Raw genomic sequence first — 20,895 nt, forward strand, 5'->3', positions numbered from 1 at the left:
GCAACAGTAGGGAAAGCGTTGGATAGCGTAGGGGTTAAAATTACTATTCCCACTCCAAAGAGTGCAACAGTGGATATATGACGTAACAACGCAACTTTTACAACGCACTACCATTACAACGTAAGTATTGGTAAGTATATAATAATTTTTTTAATTTAAATTATTTAAAATTATTTTAATATAATTTAATTTAATTTCATTTCATTAAATTAAATTAATGTAAATTTAATTTTACTTTATTTTTACACTGTACCCCTGTACCCCAAAAACTCAAAACTGACCCTGAACCCTAAAAAAAACCCTTTACCCAAAAACCCAAAACTGACCCTGAACCCTAAAAATACCCCTTTACCCAAAAACTAAAAAATGACCCTGAACCCTAAAAATACCCCTTTACCCAAAAACTAAAAATTGACCCTGAACCCTAAAAATACCCCTTTACCCAAAAACTAAAAACTGACCCTGAACCCTAAAAATACCCCTTTACCCAAAAACTAAAAACTGACCCTGAAGCCTAAAAATACCCCTTTACCCAAAAACTAAAAACTGACCCTGAACCCTAAAAATACCCCTTTACCCAAAAACTAAAAACTGACCCTGAACCCTAAAAATACCCCTTTAATTTAACATAATTAGCAATTAATTAATTTAATTAAATTAATTACCAATTACATTTTAATTAATTAACAAATATTTTTTAATTAACAATTAATTAAATATTACTACCAATTAATACATTTACATATTTAATTAATTATAATTAAATTACTTCCCACCCTATTCCCCGAAAAAAAAACACAACCCGCTACAGGAAATAAATTATTTTAATTTACATAATTAGCAATTAATTAATTAAATTAAATTAATTACCAATTACATTTTAATTAATTAACTAATATTTTTTAATTAACAATTAATTAAATATTACTACCAATTATTAAATTTACATATTTAACTAATTATAATTAAATTACTTCCCACCCTATTCCCCTATAAACCCACACCCCGCTACAGGAAATAAATTATTTTCATTTACATAATTAGCAATTAATTAATTAATTAAATTAATTACCAATTAAATTTTAAATAATTAACAAATATTATTTAATTACCAATTAATTAATTATTACTACCAATTAATAAATTTACATATTTAATTAATTATAATTAAATTACTTCCCACCCTATTCCCCTATAAACCCACAACCCGCTACAGAATAAAATTACACAATAATTAAAAAAAAACATTAATTAAAAATAATTATAACATAAAATGACACTTTTCACCCATATAACATAAAAACACTATAAATAATTAAATATTATTTAAAAAACGATATTTTTTACTATCTAGATTATATACTTGGATATTTTCACTTTCTATATTATTTACAGTCGATATTACTTCACTTACCTTAAAAACGATATTTTGGCTGTCTATATTCTGTCCTGTCGATATTTTGTCCAAACGATATTTACAACTCGATATTCTGTCCAAACGATATTTTGGAGTCGATATTATGTCTGTGCACCCCCTAGAGATGCCAAGGGCTTCAGCCCTTCCATACACTGTCCTTTATTCAAGGCTTCTTTAAAGCTACTTTCAGAAGTTAAAGTCGGAGTAGATGCTATAGGCAGGGGACCACCGGAGTCCTCCATCCCCTCCATGATGGAACTGGATACAAGCAGACCTACTGATCCCCTTCTAAGGGCCCCACCCTGCTTCACAATGTCTAGTATAGGTGGATGTATCGTGAAATATGACCCCAATGAAGGGGTAATCCTAAATTTGAAATCCAGAGGATTACTTTTAGCCCTCGCTGCCTTGATGCTCCTACCTTTGACCTCAAACTGCTGGAAGGAAGAGCAGCTGCCTTCTGTGTCTACACTGGTGGCACTACCTTTTCCCTGATTCTTCCCACTGCCAGATTTCCCCTCAGGGGCTGTTTAGTACTTTGACCATTCACTTTTGATTTTACTGGCCCCGAGTGGCACCTCCGCGCCTCTTGCCCTTCCTTGACCCTTTGACTGGAAGCACTGTGCTTGACGTCGCATGTGACAATAAACTCACCCACTTCGCCTCAAGCCCCTGTACCTGCTCCTGCAGCGGTAGATGTGAGAGGGACCGCAAAGGAAAGTCCCCGCCTTGATTCGGCTCCTCGCAAAGCTCCCCACCAGTATTAGCCTGATCCAGGGTGGCAAAAACTCGACTGGTGCAGCCACTGCAGGTGCTGACACGAAGGAGCTTGCGAGCTTTTGCTCTGTGGCCCCATCTCAGCTCCAGGGCAGCCGCCATCCACCGAGAAGAGTGGGGAAAAACCGTGGACACCGAGGCTCCCAAACACATGCCCTGTGAAAAGGAAAGAAAACGCAGCAGAGCCAAGCAGGGAAGAAGACAAAACCATTCCGAACGACTCTGAACGGCTCCGACACAGGTAGGGTGGGCCCCAGCTTCACCTCAATAGGTGCAGGACGTGGGTGCCTCCGGGGAGCAAGCGGCTGCTCAGCTAGCTGCCGCCATGTTCTCGAGACTAAAGAGACTCTTAACTGCTGGCTATCCAGAACACACATATTGCATCAGTTAACTAATAGAAACATCCTTACCGTTATTCGTCTTACCCTTCTTGCTACGAATACAACCTTGGCAATATTTGATGACATCAACCATAGCAGCTGCATATTCTTTGTCCAACAGGCATTACTTATCAACATCACCACTCAAAGATAACCTAGATAAACAGTCAGCTTGTACGTTGGTCCCACCAGAAATAAATTGCACATCAAAACAAATTCTTGCAATTTGAACAAAAATTGTATTAGCCTAGAAGAAGCAGATCCTGTACCCTTACTGCCCAATAAATACTTTAAAGGTCTGTGCACAAAACAAACTTTGTTCCCCATACATAAGTCTTACATTTTTCAATGCCCCATACACAAGCAAGAGCTTCTCTCTCTATTGTACTGTATCTTCACTCAACATCCCTAAGAGCCCTTGATGCAAGTGCTATAGTGTTCTCATATTTACCCACTCTCTGACATACAACTGCTGACATCACAAGTCTACTGGCGTTCACAGTAATAGTACATTGGTGTCCAGCTACAAACTTTTTTTTTAAAACAGATTATATTTGTCAAGATATCACATATAGTGCAGATCTCTAAACCTCAGAGATAACTGCTGCATGTAAGGTACAATGAATATGACCATTTTTCTTAGAAACACAGGAAAATGTGAAAGGCAATACAAAGAGCAATGTGAAGAGTGTGATCGCCCATACAGCGCCGCTCGACGGCGTATGCCGGGTCCGCCTTGTCCCCATACTACCATTTGTTTAGAACGAGCAAATGTGAAGCCATATAATAGGACCAAATATCCGAGGTGGCCAGCCCCCCACAATACGTGGACTGAAAACAGGTCCATATTGCCACCCTAACCGCCCCACCATCACACAGAAAGTGATCCAAAGCAGAGTTCACCTGACAAAACCACAGTGGAGGAATCGGGTAGGGATGGTTCTGTAGTTGATAAAGCAAGCGCGGGAGCGACACCATCTTAAAGATGGCCGACCGGCCATAAATGGACAGGGACATGTGAGATCAGGTCTTAATATCTTTGCGTACGCGATCCCATACTGGTGCGAGAATGCGCTCCCAAGCCACGGCGGGAGAAGCAAGACAGATATACCCCAAAATATGTCAAACCGCCATGCACCACCTGCACCGACGAAGCCCACGAGCCAAGCACACCCCCGCCACCCAGGACCTATAGAATACATTTCCGAGGGTTTATATAGAGACCTGAGGTTTCCCCAAAGATCTGCATAATACGCAGCAGCGGGGGCCCGTCCTGTCCAGATTGGTGAGGAAAAAATAACACATAATCGGCGTATAAGGCGATACGATCGGACAATCCGTGTGCCCATTCAAAACTGGACACCCGAGCGTCCATTCACACCCAGGCGGCCAGGGACTCCATCGCTAACGCAAAAAGATAGGGGGACAATGGACACCCCTGCCTGGTGCAGCGTCCAATGGGGAAGGTAGAGGAAACGAAACCTGCGACTCGCACCGATGCTGTTATATCAGTATAAAGCAGGGTTAAATAGGACAGGAAACGGGGTCGGAAATTCAGCTGCCGTAGGAGTGAAAAATAAGTATACCCAGCTCAAAGAATCAAATGCCCTGTCCATATCTGCCAGCAGGAGTGCCGTTCGCTCCCCCTTACCCTGGACAGTTGCGACTGCTACGTGTGCTCGACGAATATTGTGACGGGTCGCGTGTTGGGACAGGAACACTGCCTGGTCCGGATGAACCAGTGAGGCTATATGGGGTCGGAGACGGTACGCCAAAGCTTTGGCCAATATCTTAGCCTCAACATTCAGGAGAGAAATAGGGCGGTACGAGGCATGGTGTTCGGGTGGTCTACCGGGCTTATGAAAGACTACTACCTCCACATGTCTCCAATCACTGGGCAGTCTCCCCCGGTCCTTAGCCTCCTCCACCACCCTGTGATAATGGGGCCCCAGCTGCAGAAAGTATTTTTTATAGAATTCGCAGGGAAAGCCATTTGGGCCGGGTGCCTTACCTGGATTCAGATTCCCCAGGGCCGCCCCCAATTCTTTCTCTGTAAGAGGACCATCCAGTTGCTCCCGTGCTGCATCTGAGAGGCCCTTGGGCGGGAGGTCGTCTAGAAAGCGATCAATGACCTCCGCTGACAGGCATTCCGTGGGGGCTTATAGCGTGGCATAATACTCAGCAAAACTATTAGCGATGGCTGAGGCGTCTGACAAGGGTAACCCATCTGGCCCCACAATGCCCAGAAGAGTCTGGGGGCGGAATGAACCCTGACACAGTTGTTGCAGCAATTTACCAGATTTGTCGCCTCACTGATAGATCCTGCTACGAGTAGCTAACCATGTCTGGCAAGCCTCATCCAAGAGAATATGAGAATAGTCCTGCTGCGCAAGCAAAGCCAAAGCCAAAGCCAAAAACCACTTTATTCGATTTTGTTAAAAATCATAAAAGCATACTATAAACAGTTAAAAGCCATTCCAAAATTCATATAAAAATTTCATACAATACAATTTCAATACAAATTATTAAAAATACGAGATTAAAAATCATCATGTACAAATAGGTAAGGCACAACAACAATCAACTCGAACCCCAATATTACACTTGTATATTCCTCTTCCTGATTCTAACAGCAGCGACAAGATAATTTGCTACGCTGAACATCACCAAGGGGGATTCGAGCATTTGCAAATACAGGAGTGCTGGTTTTGCCTGTAAAAAAGCTTTCTCTTTCAGTAAGGGTACCAAATACTTCTGTCTTGGAACATTATAAAAAGGACAGAACAGCATTAGGTGCATGTTATTTTGCAGGGAAAAATCATCACATTTGCATACAGGTGCATCCTCGGGCTTAAACCAGCCTTCACTGTCACAGAGTACCGTATAAATCTGGTTAAATCGAAATTTAACCAGAAGCCACCTGTGAAATGGGATATTAACTAGAGTGAGGTACGGTTGAATAGCTATACATGTTATTGTCATAAAATGAGCTCTAACAGTGGGTTTTTATTAATTGATGTTCCTCTCTCTCCAGGGTCTTGAGTTTGAAGAAATTGAGCTTAACCCAATCTAGGTCTGCTTTTCTCAAGCCAAGCGGGGCGGAAAATATCTCGGGCGGCCTAGTTCCACTGAACACTTATGAATGTAAGACAGCCAAACAATATCTTTATACTTGTCAAGTTTTAGACAGTCCATCAGTATTTTGTGATTAAGACCCAGGTTGTTATTGGTCCAAACCCTAATCCAAAGTAGGATAGGTGCCATAGCGAGGATGTCAGTAATGTAATCAGCTCCAAGCTCCTGGTGGACTGAAAAAGTGGCTGTCGACGGAGGGAGCCCTAACATAGAACGAAAAAACTTGTTTACCTCCTTTTGTATAGTTTCAGTTTTCACGTAACCCCACAGACCTGCTCCATACCGTGCAATAGCTAATGTTTTTGCCCTATACAGAGCTAGTAATGCACCACTTGGTTTCCCCCCAAGTCTCCTTGAGAAGCTTAGGATAGCATTTACAGAACTCCTCACTGCTTTAGTTTTAGCTGTTATTTGCGGGGTCCAGTTGCCATTGGAATCAAAAACTACACCTAGGTAAGTGAAAACTTTAACATTGGTAATCACTTCCCCTTTACAGTAAAAAGATTTAATATTATTTTTAGCGGTCCCAAAAACCATTACGTGTGATTTAGCATTATTCACCACTAGGTCAAGAGAGGACATGAAATCACTAAATGTTTTTAAAAGTCTCTGTAAACCTAAATGAGTCCTAGCTATCAATGCGGCATCATCCGCGTACAGGAGCACCGGAATATGAGTGTCTCCTGCACGCGGTGTATCCGCAGAGACAGCCAGAAGGTTTTTTTCCAGAGCATTTATGTATAAGGTGAACAGCATGGGGGCAAGGATGCAGCCTTGCCGCACACCCCTGCCTGCGCAAGCAGCAAATGGCGGCAAACCTGCTCCCCCCCTCCTCACCACTGCGCGCCTCCAACCCAAGAATAGCAGCCTCCGCGCACACCAAAGTTTCTCTGTGTGATTTTCTAGCTGCTGCACAAAAGGAGATATCTACCCCACGAACCGTGGGCTTCATGGCCTCCCAAAGAGTCACGGCCCCCCGAACCGAACCCATGTTGTGTGTCAAATATTGATCAATGGCATCCTCCATCTGTTCCCTGTAGTCCTCCTTCTGGAGATTCCAGGCCGAGAGGCGCCACCGGAACGGCCCATGAGCCCCTCCGGCCCATATAGTGAGGGCCACAGGTGAGTGATCAGAAAGACCCCGCGGGAGAATGTCTGCTGCCACCACCCTGCTATTAAAAGCCCTTGGAATGAATAAATAATCAAGGCAGGAGAAGGAGCCATGAAATGCTGAAAGGTAGGTATAACCCTGTGCGGTACTGTGCAATCTGCGCCAGGGGTCAACCCAGTCCAGACTCGTCACTAAAGAAAATAATTTGGTAGGGTGCCGGACCTCCAGTGGATCCCCGACCTCCAGCGATCCCTGGCCATATCCATAACATCATTCCAATCGCCTCCAACAATCGATAGGCATTTAGGCATATCTGCCCACAGGGTCATTGCCCTTTCGGCCTACCCCCAGGAAAAGGGCGGGGGCGTAGATGCTCTCTAAAACAAAGGTATCCCCACCCACCATGCCCTGTATGAACAGAAATCTACCTTGTACATCCCCCATATCTTGATATGCGTGTATGCAACTCTGCGATGTATTAAGATGGCAACCCCCCTCACAAACCCAGAGTGGAAATCCGAATTGTTGAAAGCACAACACCTTGGTCCCCATAAGGTGTGTCTCCTGCAGCAACAACACGTCGGCATGGGCACGCTTGGCCTGCTTCAGATTAGCTCCTCGTTAAATCTTGACAAGAGCGCCCCTGACATTCCAGCTAAGGTCTCTGAGGTGCCCAGGGTCCTCCCATGCACTATCAGACATTCCTATCCTGTACAGGACCTATACTGGTCAATGGCATTGTCAGTAATCCTCCATACAGTTTACTAGATTCAAGAACCCCAGTGTACAGTGCAACAACCCAACAAAAACTTCCCCTCAAACACAACACAACAAATCCCCCCACCCTGTACCTCAAGAACAGTGAAGTACCTGTTGCGGCAGGCAGAGCAGGCTGACCCCAACAAGAGGTAGCTACAAACGTTTTTAAAGCAGGAACCTTCCACAAAATCATTTTATTATTCTCAAAACCATCTTGTTCTTTATCAGTCCAAGCAAATGGTTCTTTCTTTCTCAACATTATTTTTAAAGGTTGCATGATGGTTTCATATCCCTGAACAAATCTAGAATAATAATTGCATAGCCCAATACATGACTTGAGCTGATCCTTATTCTTCAGATGTGTGTCTTCTTTCAATGCTCTAAGTAAAGTCATCTTTGGGCTTTATGCCAACAGCAGTCATTCTTTGACCCAGATAATCAACAGAAGCAGTGAGAAAATTACACTTCTCCCTAGTCACAGTGAGGACACGCTCTTCCAAAATACTTAACCGCATGCGCGCTAGCGGTTTTCCCGCTGCACGCTGCGTTGTTAAAAAAGCCGCGTTACATGACGAGCTCAGCTCGTCATCAGCGTGCGAGCGTCGTCGCTCATGACGAGCTGAGCTCGTCATGAGCGCGGAAGTGGTTAATAGTTTACTCAATATCCAATTACGCTCACACACATCCTTAGCAAAAATGAAAATACTATTCTGGAATGCTTGCACTCCAGGAATATCCTTAAAAAGATGAAACATCAATTTTTGGAAGGCACTAACACAGAGGCAAGACCAAAAGGTAACCTTGCATACTTAAACGCTGCAAATGATTTAATAAATGTAGTTAACAATTGGTATTTTTTTCAAATGACACCTGATGATACAGAGCTTTTAAATAGATTGTGCTAAACACTTTTGCCCCTCCAGCCAGTGTCAACAATTCCTGCACTTTAAGTAATGAGTGGCACTCTACCAAAATGTTCTTATTTAATTATTGAAGATCCACACACAACTGGATCTGTCCATCTTTCTTTTTGGCAATCATGACAGCACAGACCCACTCAGATGCATTCACAGGATCAATAATCTTGTTTTTGCACAACTCATCAATATGTTGTTTCAAGTCATCTCTAATACTAAAAGGAACACCATGAACTTTATGTTTCATTGGAATAGCCCACTCCTTCAAAAATAATTTCATGCTCAAAACATTTAACCATACCAATACACTCATTAAATACTTTTTCATGTTTTTTAAAATTTGAGATAAATCATAATTTTTTTCAGAGATGAGCATAATTGGGGTATCAGTACCAGGCCATAAAATGATCCCTAATCAGCCTTGATTGGCCCAGCCCATGATCTCTCTACCTTCAACTGCCACACACATTTTCGTAGCAATGTCCCCGCATTAAAATGTAATAACATTTTGAAAATACCCCATTTCCTTATTTCCATAGGCAACAGCTCGCTCTAATATCTGATGTACATATATTGCTGTATATTTATGAATGTTTAAGATGATGACTTTTTTAAATTAACTTTTATCGTCTTTTGTCTCTGAGCCGAAAAAAGTTTTACATCGAATCGAGAAGTTTAAAATGCCACCCTGAACTCTGCGTGTAACGTGTCTATAAAAAGAGCTAGACGCACCAGAGTTCTGTCTGGGGGGGGGAGTGAAGGGTACATGGTACGGGGCACTTACCAAGCAGTTGTATCTTCCTCTGGAGTTCAGATATCTGTTCATGAAGAGGGGGCTTTACGGTCTCGAGGCTGACAGTCACAGGCATTTTCCCGACTTGACAGACTCACGCCGCTTGGAGGATTCTATCGGCAGTCACACTCTCCAGTCTTCGAGGATGTAGCCACTCTCCCTACGTCTCTGCACTCTTGCACCGTTTACAACCCGCAGACTGTTTCTACTCCTGCTGTATGTGCAGCCTCCCTCTACTGCGTAGGGGTATATTTCCGCGGTCGGAACAGACACTCTCTTCGAACAGGTCGGTCTCATGAGATGGCAGTCTCTCTCTATCTCTAGAGAACTCTCATTTGCAGAGTCTCTAGAGCCCTCTCCTACTGTTTACAATCTTTATTGTTTCCATCCTCCTGTTGCTGCCCTTCGCTCCGTTACTTGGTAACAGCGTCCCCTCCAGGTTACAGTCACCCCTGGCAACAAGTTTTTCCTTATACATTGATTTCCATTGGTTGTTCTATAGCGTTGCATGCTGGGACAACACAAATCATTAGCGGCCAATGACGAAATGACACCTCCTGAGTCGTTGGCTACGTCCAAAGCTCCCGAACATTTCTTCTCAACCATATCCAATATGGCGACCACGCATGTGCATAACGTAACATAGCGAAACGATAAGTAACCACAGAGTTTAGATAAGAATATTCTAGAAAGTTTTTAACTGCTGTGTGTTGAGAGTAAAGAACACGATCTTCAAGGGCCATGTTTTAAAAGCATAATTCTTGTACAAAATGGAAGTCCATTTTTTTTTTTTTTACACGAAATAAATAAAGCAAGCTCCATCTTATTTCGGCGTAAGATGGTAGTAAGTACGTGCGAACATATGGAAGCAAAACAGGGAAATTATACAAAATAAATATGGGAATATATATTCCTCTTTGACTTGCATGGAAGTGATGCAGTTTTTTGGCGAGCAAAATTTAAAATAAAGCCATTTGGCCCATCTGAATCTGGTGTGTTGGCATCTTTGCTAACACAGTTGTTTTTCATACCTCTCGACCTTTTGCAGTATCTTGATGGGTGACATCTGAAGATATATGGTCTTGTGAAACATGCTCAGTTCAGGCAGGAAACTCCGGATTTCTGTCACTGAAAACGTTCTCTGCTTAAATGCAAGTTAATGGGAACATTAAATTCAATGAATCTATGCAAGAGTTTATATCTTGACACATGCCCTGAATCCATACATGCCAACATTTTATAACACAGGTGGCTCTGCACTCAACTATGTAAATAGATCAGTAAATGAATATTATTATCCACAGTCCATCATAATCAAACAAAACGAAAAGGTATCTCTCAAATGATTCGCGTGGTAAGTCGTTTTTCTGAGAAAAATATTTTCTCTTTATTCTTTATTCTTTTTATTTAGTGGTTGTTCTTTAAAATCAGAAAAAAACACAATTGACAGCCGACATGTTTCGTCCCTCTTCGGTCTTCAACATACACAAGACAAAACTTATTTACAATTAATACATATATAAAACCATACATTTCAAAACACAAAGAACCGGACATTTCTTAAAGTGTCTCTTTGAAAAGATCTATATACAGTGATTTTATATTATAATTCATACACACTGTACATTTCAATTTCAGGGAGATGACCTTAACAATACCATATGCAACACTATGCCAACATTTTAGAAGATCAAAGTGGGAGATTTTAAAAAACATAATCAGGAGAATGTATTTCCCCCATTGACCTCAATTGAAGCAGAGGCAATTTCAGGTGGGAGACAATAAAAAAAAAGTATTTTTCGACCCAAAAATCGGGAGTCTCCTGCTTGAATTACCTCTATTGTAATGTATGTGAATCAAGCCCTTGTTAAGTGCAGGAGATACAACTCAAACAGAAAAATGCATCTATTGTTTCTAAATGCTCTCACAATTGCATGCAGAACTTGGCAGACACCCTTAATGCTGGATATAGAACAAGCATTTGCAATGCAATCGGTCTTGCAATTGCAAGAGTTAGAGCTACTGGCGTTGTAAATTACATTGTCTTTTACCCATGTGTTTTGGTTTGGAGTGGAGTGGCTATATGTGGTTTTGAGTGGAATTATGAGGGTTCAATTGGGATTGTTAGTTGTTTAATTGTGTAGTATGTAGTATATTTGTGCAGTGGAATTATGTGGCATCGGCATGGTGAATATATAGGGGTGAGAGCTGCACAGAATAGATAGAAAGGAAGATAGATAGGTTGTTTGTGCACAAAGTGAGAATGAATTCCAGACAGTGGGGCAGAAAGAGTGTGTGAGAAAGAGGAGGAGAGCAGGCCACCGACGCATAAAGAAGGTGAGCTTGTGTACACAGAAGACACCCCAAGAAGAGGAGAAGAGCGTAGGCTTGAAATGGCATGGAAAGAAACTGCTTGAAGCCCTGAAGTGAACCAATTAAATGAGGAATGTAGTCGCTAACTGCTAGATCAACTGGGGATTTTGGAGTATAACTTATTTGGTAAAAATAGGGATATTTAAAATATTGGGGTTCAGATGATTATTGGGGGCTGGCTCCCACACTATTAACCCTAGAAAAAAAAAGGCCAAAGTTGAGAGACGGACGGGTATAGACATACTAAGAAAATGGAAAAGAGACCAGATCTGCATGAAGGAAGATGAAACGCATATTCTCATCTTGTTCATTGGTGCCTTAACCAAAACATACTGGCTGACATCCCTGAATTAAATGGGAGACTTCACATTTTTTAAATCCAAAATGGCAATATTTTACATTTCTCTTGCTTTGAATTTACAAAATTTCAATGCAATTTGATTAGAACAAAAAATCCCTTGATTACTTCTAATAGGCCTCTATTACTAGTTTTCAAATATTAGTATACACGAAATGAGATGTATTTCAGAGAGAATTTAAATTCTCCCTTCAATTAAATGATGATCACGACATACTCTTATTAATTAAATAATGGACACACTTAACATATATTTATGGAAGCTTACAAAAACTCAACAGCATGTTACAACAACATAAAGTTCCTAAAACTCCCAGGACATATAAGAAGGCTCGACACTGCAGAGAACATAAAGCCACGTTAGAATATATGGGCTGCACAGCAGGGGACTAGTTTGACCTCTTCATTCTTTGTTTCAGTTGCGTTGTGGCTGGCGAAATGGGGTTCAATCAGTAACCACTTCAACATGGCCGCCACTAAAAACGGAGTTGTCTTGTATCCATATCCATGGCTGAAGGAACTGAAGTGACGATGGGTTCGCTTTATCACGTAGTGTGTGTGCGGAAGGAACGTAGCCGGTGTTCTTCCGGGTGCTGCTCTGTTTCCCAGGTGCTTCTGTTATCCCTGACATGGAGGTTCTGCCGCTGCTGTCGTTACTCTGCCTGGGTGGATGTGGAGTGGGGGTGGAGGTGACCCGACCCAGGGGAGTCTCACTGTCAAGTGAGTGCGGGGTCAAACCCCTGGAGGATGGGGGTCAGAAAACCAGGCTCGGGGGAGGGCCAAGCATTGGGTTTTGATGAGGGGAGGAGCGCTAGTACCCATTGCAGGATGATGAGAGCCTTTTGAGGCTGGAACCACCTACTAGCTAGAGGTGGGCGAGCCTAAATCTTAACAGAGAGGTTCACCGAGCCAAGGGTCGGCTCTGGCCCCAAGATCGCGTGCACGATTCGAGTCTTGAAAAGTTTGGAATGTAATAACCGTGAAATAAACTTATTTTTAGAATACTTAAGTTGCATGTATATAGCGCTTACTCCCACTGGTAAGGTGCTTTCAAAAGCCAAGCAAGCTGTTTCATTAATGCGTGGAGGCGTTTCCATGTAGTACATCAGATTATTTGAAAAGTATTTATTGAAAGTGCGTGTATTAAAAATTGAAGTAAGAAACGTTCCTGCCCTGATTACCACGATTACTAGTGAACTTGAAAGCACCGCAGGGCTCGTGTACCCCATATGTGACCTAGATTGTTGTTCGAGTTTTTGTAAAGCCCGAATCATGAACTCCTAGTTTAAGGTGCTCATATGTGTGACTAAAAGCTAAAAGGAGACTCGGCGAAATATAGTATTTACCCAAGATCACACAATTTGGTCAAGCCGGGATCGGTTCTAGCATTTCCAAGTACACACTGTGGAATCCAACCTCTAGATGGGTACATCTTTCTGACATTAGAGGTTACTCTTTTGTTCGTAATACTTTGGGGATGAGACTAGGGTGTGAGTGATGGGCAGAATCCACATTTTATATAAGGCAGTTTTAAATAGCACAAACCTTGCACAAATATTTAATAGCGCTTTACAACAGATGCAATCTATTTTTTGGCACAGGGAATTTTTCTGAGATTTGCAGGATGCTGAGCTGCAGGATTTGAAACCCTTTGTTACATGGTCGGCTGCTGCAGCCACCAGGCCACATCACCTGTAAAAACTCTGCTTGTTTTGGGCTCGAGGTTCCAAGAGTACTGTAGCTGAGCCCGGTCCAGACCAAACATGTGGCTCGAGCTTTCAGGAGCGAGCCCGCTACTAATAAGCTTTTGCGGTTGCCCACTGGCGAGAATCAGTTATTCAGAGGGCTCGTACATTAGCTCCTTGGTGAAGAGGTCACTCGATTAACTGTGACGCATACAGTGGCAGGTCACGTGCCTATGGAGAACATGTTTTACAAACACCTAGATCTACACCATGAATGGCTACAGGGAGAGGTCTATAACTAGAAGAGAGATATCTTGCGTTCAATGGTGGCCGTTAGGTGACATGTCAGTGCTTCAAAACATTCTTGAATACATAGAATTAGCTGCGGGAGACAGTCTTGGCTAGGAGCCTTGAAGAGGTATTACATAGGGTTAATGTGCAGGTGGAGGAAGAGCGAAGCACATGAAATAAACTACCTGCCCTGTGGAAGGAGGGAGGTAGGAGAGGTTCTCACAAGTGTTCATATGCCAGTCCCATTTCTTCCCACGCCCTGCTGCTTTTAATGGGAACTCAAGTTGTAGTTCTAAAGCTCTTATGCCAAATGCCAGAACTTAGACAAGGCAGCCTGCCGGCTAAAAGTTTCACAGCCAGTAGACGAGAGTGCAGCTCGAGGGAGCCGCTTATCAAAACAGTGCTTCTTTGTTATATCACTTTCAACTCCAGTTGATGTTCAGTCAATATTTCAAGTGATTGCACGTGATCATCCATCAATACCTGAAAGAAATGTCTGAACGTTTTCATTGAACTATACTTTAAATACAGCCCTTTAAATATAATTATATTTCTTTGAAGTTAACTTTTTTTACATAAGTCTTGTGGGCATACATGTTTTTTAAGAGGGTAAGAACTACCTAACGCCTGCAGTAAAGGCTCGGTGTAATCGCTTTCCCTATTAAGGTGATAAACCAACTCCTGGAATAAGAGGTGGCAAAGAGCAAGCTGAGTGTGGGGGTCTAGTCGTGGGCAGAGTCGGCAGGAATTATAGCTGGTGACAATCTAACATAATACAAGGCTTCAGAGGGAGAGGGGTGTGTGCGCGCGCAGGTGAAAGATCACATTGAACTATTTATTTATTTATTTATTTTTGAGATTTATACAGCGCGTACAATTGCCCGTAGGCGTCTCGGCGCTAGAAACTTTGAATGTATTCCCAAGGTTAGGCCGGTAACTATTCTTGATCAAACAGCCAGGTCTTTACCTTTCTGCGGAAATGCATCAGGGATGGGCTGTCTTTGATGGGAGCTGGCAGGGAATTCCATAATCTGGGGGCTGCCACTAGGAAGCGTCTATCGCCCCAGTTCACTGTTTTTGTTCGTGGTATTTGTAGGATTTTAAGGTTGTTAGATAGGAGCGATCTTATGGAGGACTGGTATCTGAGTTGGGATTTCAGGAAATGTGGACCACAGTGGTGCAATGCTTTATAGAGTATGCATAGCGCTTTAAACTTGATCCTGTTTCGAATCTTGAGCCAATGGAGGTCCCTTATAGTCTCAGAGATTGGTGAGAACTTTGGGATTCCTGACAGGAGACGGGCTGCAGCATTCTGGATGGTCTGCATTTTGTTGGTCACTCTTGCTTGGGCGTTGATGAATAAGCCGTTACAGTAGTCAAGAGATGACAACACGAGGGCGCTTACCAGCGTCTTACCTGCTGAGGTTGGTAGAAACGGCATGATTTTCTTGATCAGCCTGAGTTTTTTGATGGGCTGTTGCTGCTATTTTATTTGAGTGGGCCATGAAATTTAATTTATCGTCAAAAATCACCCCCAGATTTCTGACGGTGATGGCTGGTGTAGGTGGTGTTCCGTGCGTAGGGGGCCACCAGGTGTTAGACCATCCGGGGGAGAGATGTCCAAATATGACGACCTCCGTTTTTTCAGCATTTAACTTTAGGCAGTTCGAGGCCATCCACTCACCGATCGCCCGCATGCCCTTTTGGAAGTTTTCAGCTACCTTGTCTCCATTCCTGTTGATGGCCAACACAAGCTGAGTGTCATCCGCGTATGAGGTAAGGCTCATCCCATAGGCCTTGATGACAGAGGCCAGGTCCGACACATAGATATTGAATAGTGTCGGACTGAGGGATGAGCCTTGAGGAACCCCACACGGTAGTGACAACTTGTGCGATTGGAAGGGCCCCAGTGTGACCACCTGTGATCTACCGGCCAGGAAGGAGGAAAGCAGATTTTTTAGCCATGTGGCGGATGCCCAGGTTTTCGGCACGGTCGACCAGGATCTTGTGGTCGACCGTGTCGAAGGCTGCAGACAGATCGAGCAATACGAGTATCGCTGTACCTCCCTGGTCCCGGATCACTCTTATGTCCTCTGTAGCTTTTATTAAGGCAGTTTCAGTTCCATGGAACTTGCGGAAACCAAATTAAGTGTTGTCCAGTAGTTGATGTTTTTCTATGAACTCTGAGAGTTGTAAGTTCATAGCCTTTTCCGCTACCTTGGCTAAAAAGGGGAGACTGGCTATGGGGCGGTAGTTTTTTGGTTGGTCCTTGTCCAGATTGGCTTTTTTAAGTAAGGGTTTGACCAAGGTATTTTTAAGGGAGTCTGGGTATATCCCAGTTCTGAACATTGTGTTGCAGATTGATACAATGTCAGGGGAGAGATAGTCCATGATCGGACGAATGACTTTTAGAGGACAGGGATCTAAAGCAGAACCTGATTTAATTGTGGCCGTTATTTCCTTGATTTGTGTTTCTCCAAAGTCTAAGAACTGAGATAGTTCGATATTATTGGTCCCGTTGTTAGATGTGGGGGAGCTGATTACTGTTTTCGTGGAGAATGCTTGATATATATCATTCACCTTTGTGAAGAAGAAATCGGCCAGAGAATCACAAAAGACTTGGGATTGTGGAGGATTCAGGTCCAGTGCGTTTCCTGCTAAGACCTTAGTTATCTCAAAAAGTTTTTTACTAGAATTTTTAGCAGAATTGATTTGTTCAGTGAAATAGGATTTTTTTGTCTCGACAATAAGGGCTTTGTATTGTCCGAGTGCTTCCTTATAACTGGTCTTGCTTTCAGCGCTGTAGGATCTGCGCCAGTGTCTCTCCCTGTTTCTACAGAATTGCCTCTTAATACGTAGCTCCTCTGTAAACCACGGGGCTGATGGCGTTGCTCTATTTCTAGAGAGTTTTTTAGTTGGAGCTAAGGAGTGGGTGGCGGTACCTATCCACTCCTGAAATTGTCGGGTGGCCAAGTTTGGATCAAATGTTGAGTCAGGACGGGTTTTTTCGAGTAAGGTCGTTAGCTCAGTGTGATCGAAGTCCTTCCAAACTTTGATGGTTTGTGGTTTCAATACAGAGTGGGGTCTGAGTCTATTTAATGTGACTGGTATTTTTATTAAAATGGCGAAGTGGTCGGTCCATGGCATTGGTAAGGTATCTATTATATTAACGCCTTGCATATTAGTAAAGATGCCGTCTAACGTGTGACCGGCTATATGGGTGGGGGTGGTTACCAGTTGCCGAAGACTCATGGTGTGCATGTCTGATATCAAGGAACGGGTGTCCTTGTCAGATGCATTCTCAAGATGGAAGTTCAAATCGCCCAATAATGTAAATGAGTCTTCCAGCGATGGAGCTTCTAGTATTGCACCCAGATTTGCTAGAAAGTTGGTGCGAGAGCCTGGTGGTCGATATAGGAGGATGCCTTTAAAATGAAACGATGGGGTGAGTTTAAGATCGAAAAGAAGGGCTTCGCAGGAGGTGGAGGGGATGTGAGATATTCTGACCGTTATGTGGTCGCGGGCGATGATGGCTAGTCCTCCTCCGCGCTGCCCTACTCTATCTAAACGATAGGCGTTATAGGCTGGGGGGGTCGCAACTGCCATGTCGTCAGGATCGGATGCTCCATCCGTCCATGTCTCCGTGAGAAAGAGACAATCAAGGTTGTTGTTGATAATGAGATCGTGTATTTCTTGCCGGTGTTTGACAAGGGATCATGCATTGATTAGTGCAGCGGTGATGTCGGTAGACATAGATGCAATGACAGCATGCGTTTTGATTTTTCCATTGGTTATCTGTAACTTAACATAGCAGTGAGGACAGGTAAATTTTGTGGTATCTGACCTTAGGTGTGGATTATATTGAGCGCAGTCGATGTTAGGCGTGCGCAGTGCCATCAATGTGGATTTGGGGTAGATGTGGGGAGCCAGTCGCGGGGATTGATCAGGGGTTCTGGCCCTTGGCCCGGTCTCTGCACGGACGAGCTTGCCTTATGCTGCGCTCGTCCGCTGCGCTTCCGGAACATGCACATATTTGTAGGGAGGGGACAGTGCAAGGGCGTGGCCTCGAAGTGGGCGTGTCCCAGTCAGGGAGAGGGGAATGAAGTTGGCGGGAAAACTGCGATTTCGCCCTTACCAGCGCTCATTTTTCAGCAGGAAAGGGTGCCTGCACACTATAGTCGTGTGACAGTGAAGGTGAGTGATTTTAAAAACAAAGTGAAATTTTGCAGTTTTTAAAACACAGGGGATCAAGGATCACAGGGGTAGGAGCCCAATGGCTGGAGGTGGTGGTAAGAGTGGGTATGGAAGGGTGCACAGTCCTCAGGAATGATTGGTAATTCCTTTGTGGTTAAGCAACTATGGTGACCAATATTATTTGACTGGTTATACCGTGTACTGGTTTCAGTCAATATCTCTATTACATTGCTACAGTCTGGTCTAATAGACGAGGCTGGTGGTTGTACTTTCCCTGCCTCCAGTTGTGCCAGTGTTGACTTAGGACTAGGGATACCTGCATCCACACTCTACTGCTCAGGAACCTAAAGAAGGGCCGCTCACAACTCTGTCTGGATTAAAAATTCGATTTTGGTTGCTTCTTTATTGTGACATGCCACAAAAAGATGAAGTCTATGAAATTGAGACCTGATTGTCTTTTTTTTTTTTTTGTTAGACCGCCACTTCTATGATGAATCCAAACCCTTCACCTGCCTGGATGGTTCTGGTACGATCCCTTTTGACCGTGTAAATGATGACTACTGCGATTGCTCTGATGGCTCTGATGAACCAGGTAGGACATGGCAAAAACTGTGTGTGTGGTAGTTTTGTTAACAGCCCTGAGGATAAAAGCAATGCACATATGTGCTTTTTGGTGGTGGTTCTGACATTGGCCCCACTGTCCAGTGAGGAAAGAGTAGGCAGAATTACGATCTAGGGATAAGTCAAAGGTGCTGATTGAATTCTTGGATGGAGAAGGCAACACTGCCCCAGAGACATTCAGTGGCAAGTCCCTGTAAGGCATGATCTATCATGTTCTGCATTTCTGTGCCAATCCACGTTCATTCGACAGAAACAAATATTTCTGGTGAAAAAAAGTGTTGAAAAAAAGGAAAGGGGAAGAATGGCAGCGTTTTTTTAGGGAGATGGGCACAGTTAAGCCTACGTTTTGTTTATGTTTAAGATATGGTAGCGTTTGGGTATTTATGATGTGTACAGAATGTTACTTTACATTTTTTAACTGCATCAATTTTCTAGTTGGACTCCTTAACTTTGGGTCCTAAGTAAGCTTGTTTCTAGTCAGTTCTATCGGTGGGTGGAAGTCGTTCACATTGATTTAGAGTTGAAAAATGTCATGGGCCACCTTTCTGATTTGTTCTCTCCAGGGACACCAGCTTGTGCAAACGGGAAGTTTCACTGCACCAATGCTGGCTACAGGCCACAGTACATTCCATCTTCCCGTGTTAATGATGGTGTATGTGGTGAGTACATGTGAAGTTAGATAACTGTTATTTTTCCCTTCTTGTCTCTCACGGTGCCACCGTTCTTTTCCTGTCTCGCTCTTTAGTCTCCTGCCTCCCTCTTCTTTTAATTTTTCAATATTCCCTTCTTTCTTAAATTCATATTTTCTTTTGTTCACGCTAGGCCCAGTTTCATACACCTCGTTGGTTTTGTTTTTGGTTGCATCTATCTAGAACCTTTCTTTGTGCTACAGAAGGACTGTAACATGTGGCCTGTTCTTTTACATTCGCCATAGGTTTGTGTCTGCCCCAGCCCTATTCATATTTCCTGTTAGTAGGTCTTTCGGGAAATCGCATTATTTCACCCCGGCGTTTTTTCCCTCATTTATTGTACAAATGTAATGTATGGGTTACATTTTGAATTTCTCTGCATTGCTTATTTCCTGCACTTGTCCTAGTCTCGTCCTGTTCTGTATCTTCATTTCCAGCCTTACTCTTGGCTCTTTCTCCTTGTTGGAATGCATACCATTTTCAATAAATAAATGATGCCCACCTATAATTTGATGTTTATAACCCACCTATTCTTCTCCCTTTTTTTAGTTTTACAACTTCAAAGTATGTTTTTTTTAAAAGGGTTTTTCTGTTCCTCTCCTGAAGAATTGGGCAGTAATGCTTTCTGTGAAGTTCCAGATTAAACCTAGAGATAATTTTTACGTTGCTACAGCTGTTTGTTCGAGTAGTTTAACACTTTGGTTTGAGCATTTGACCTAACCTATTTGAAATACAGTATGTGATGGTTGATGACAGTGAAAATAAGTGCACAATCTGACTGTGCTGTAGTGAGGATTGATTTGGGAAGAGGACTGTTGGTTGATCTGGGATTATATCGTCAGTGTGTTTGGCCCAATTCTGCTGTGGTTAACCGTTTTCTGCCTTGTGCTTTCCCTTCTTCCAGATTGTTGTGATGGTACCGACGAGTTCAACAGCGGTTTCGTGTGCGAGAACACCTGCAAGTAAGGGTTCTGGAGGAAATGCTTTTCTGTCTCACGAAAAACCACACATAGGAAGAATCTTTCCTTGGAGTTCTTTAGTTTGCTTCTCAGATATGTTTTATTGCACCCCGTCCCTCAACCAAGGCATTAGTTTGACTTGCCACTGAATGTCACTGCTGCACGGAGTGTCGCTGCTCCTTATCTGCTCTCACTAGGGTCCGAGTAGTGTCATTGTAATGATGGCTTTGAGACAACAGAGTTGAGTTCAAATGTTCTTTATTAGAAATTCACAGACCCATGATACTTAGTGTGAATTCAGGTCAGATACAGCATGCGCTCCATGTATTGTTCGTGCTGTTGACATATCAAAAGATGTATCTTAGAAACCGTAAAGAAACATCGCATTACATTACACCATCTTTTCCCTTTTGATCTGAAATAAAACAAAAACAAG

The 20,895-nt window shown here is 42.9% G+C and overlaps 2 protein-coding genes across 3 annotated transcripts in view; one reads left to right on the forward strand and one right to left on the reverse strand.

Moving 5' to 3' along the window:
- Positions 1-9,727, reverse strand: part of ODAD3 (outer dynein arm docking complex subunit 3) — a 189,449-nt gene extending 179,722 nt beyond the window's left edge. The window contains exon 1 of one of the 2 annotated variants that reach the window (XM_078684187.1): positions 9,281-9,727. In XM_078684187.1, the coding sequence (XP_078540313.1) occupies positions 9,281-9,365 (85 nt within the window). In that variant the 5' untranslated portion in view covers positions 9,366-9,727. The remainder of the gene's footprint in view (positions 1-9,280) is intronic. The other variant, XM_078684188.1, reaches the window with a different exon arrangement.
- A 2,825-nt stretch (positions 9,728-12,552) lies between these two features.
- The window catches only part of PRKCSH (PRKCSH beta subunit of glucosidase II), a 260,110-nt gene continuing 251,767 nt past the window's right edge, over positions 12,553-20,895 (forward strand). The window contains exons 1-4 of the mRNA XM_078684189.1: positions 12,553-12,740; positions 18,666-18,782; positions 19,375-19,470; positions 20,405-20,462. Of these exons, the coding sequence (XP_078540315.1) occupies positions 12,650-12,740; positions 18,666-18,782; positions 19,375-19,470; positions 20,405-20,462 (362 nt within the window). The 5' untranslated portion in view covers positions 12,553-12,649. The remainder of the gene's footprint in view (positions 12,741-18,665; positions 18,783-19,374; positions 19,471-20,404; positions 20,463-20,895) is intronic.

The sequence above is a fragment of the Lissotriton helveticus genome, chromosome 1_1 (genome assembly GCF_964261635.1).
Source record: "Lissotriton helveticus chromosome 1_1, aLisHel1.1, whole genome shotgun sequence".
NCBI classification, from domain to species: domain Eukaryota; kingdom Metazoa; phylum Chordata; class Amphibia; order Caudata; family Salamandridae; genus Lissotriton; species Lissotriton helveticus.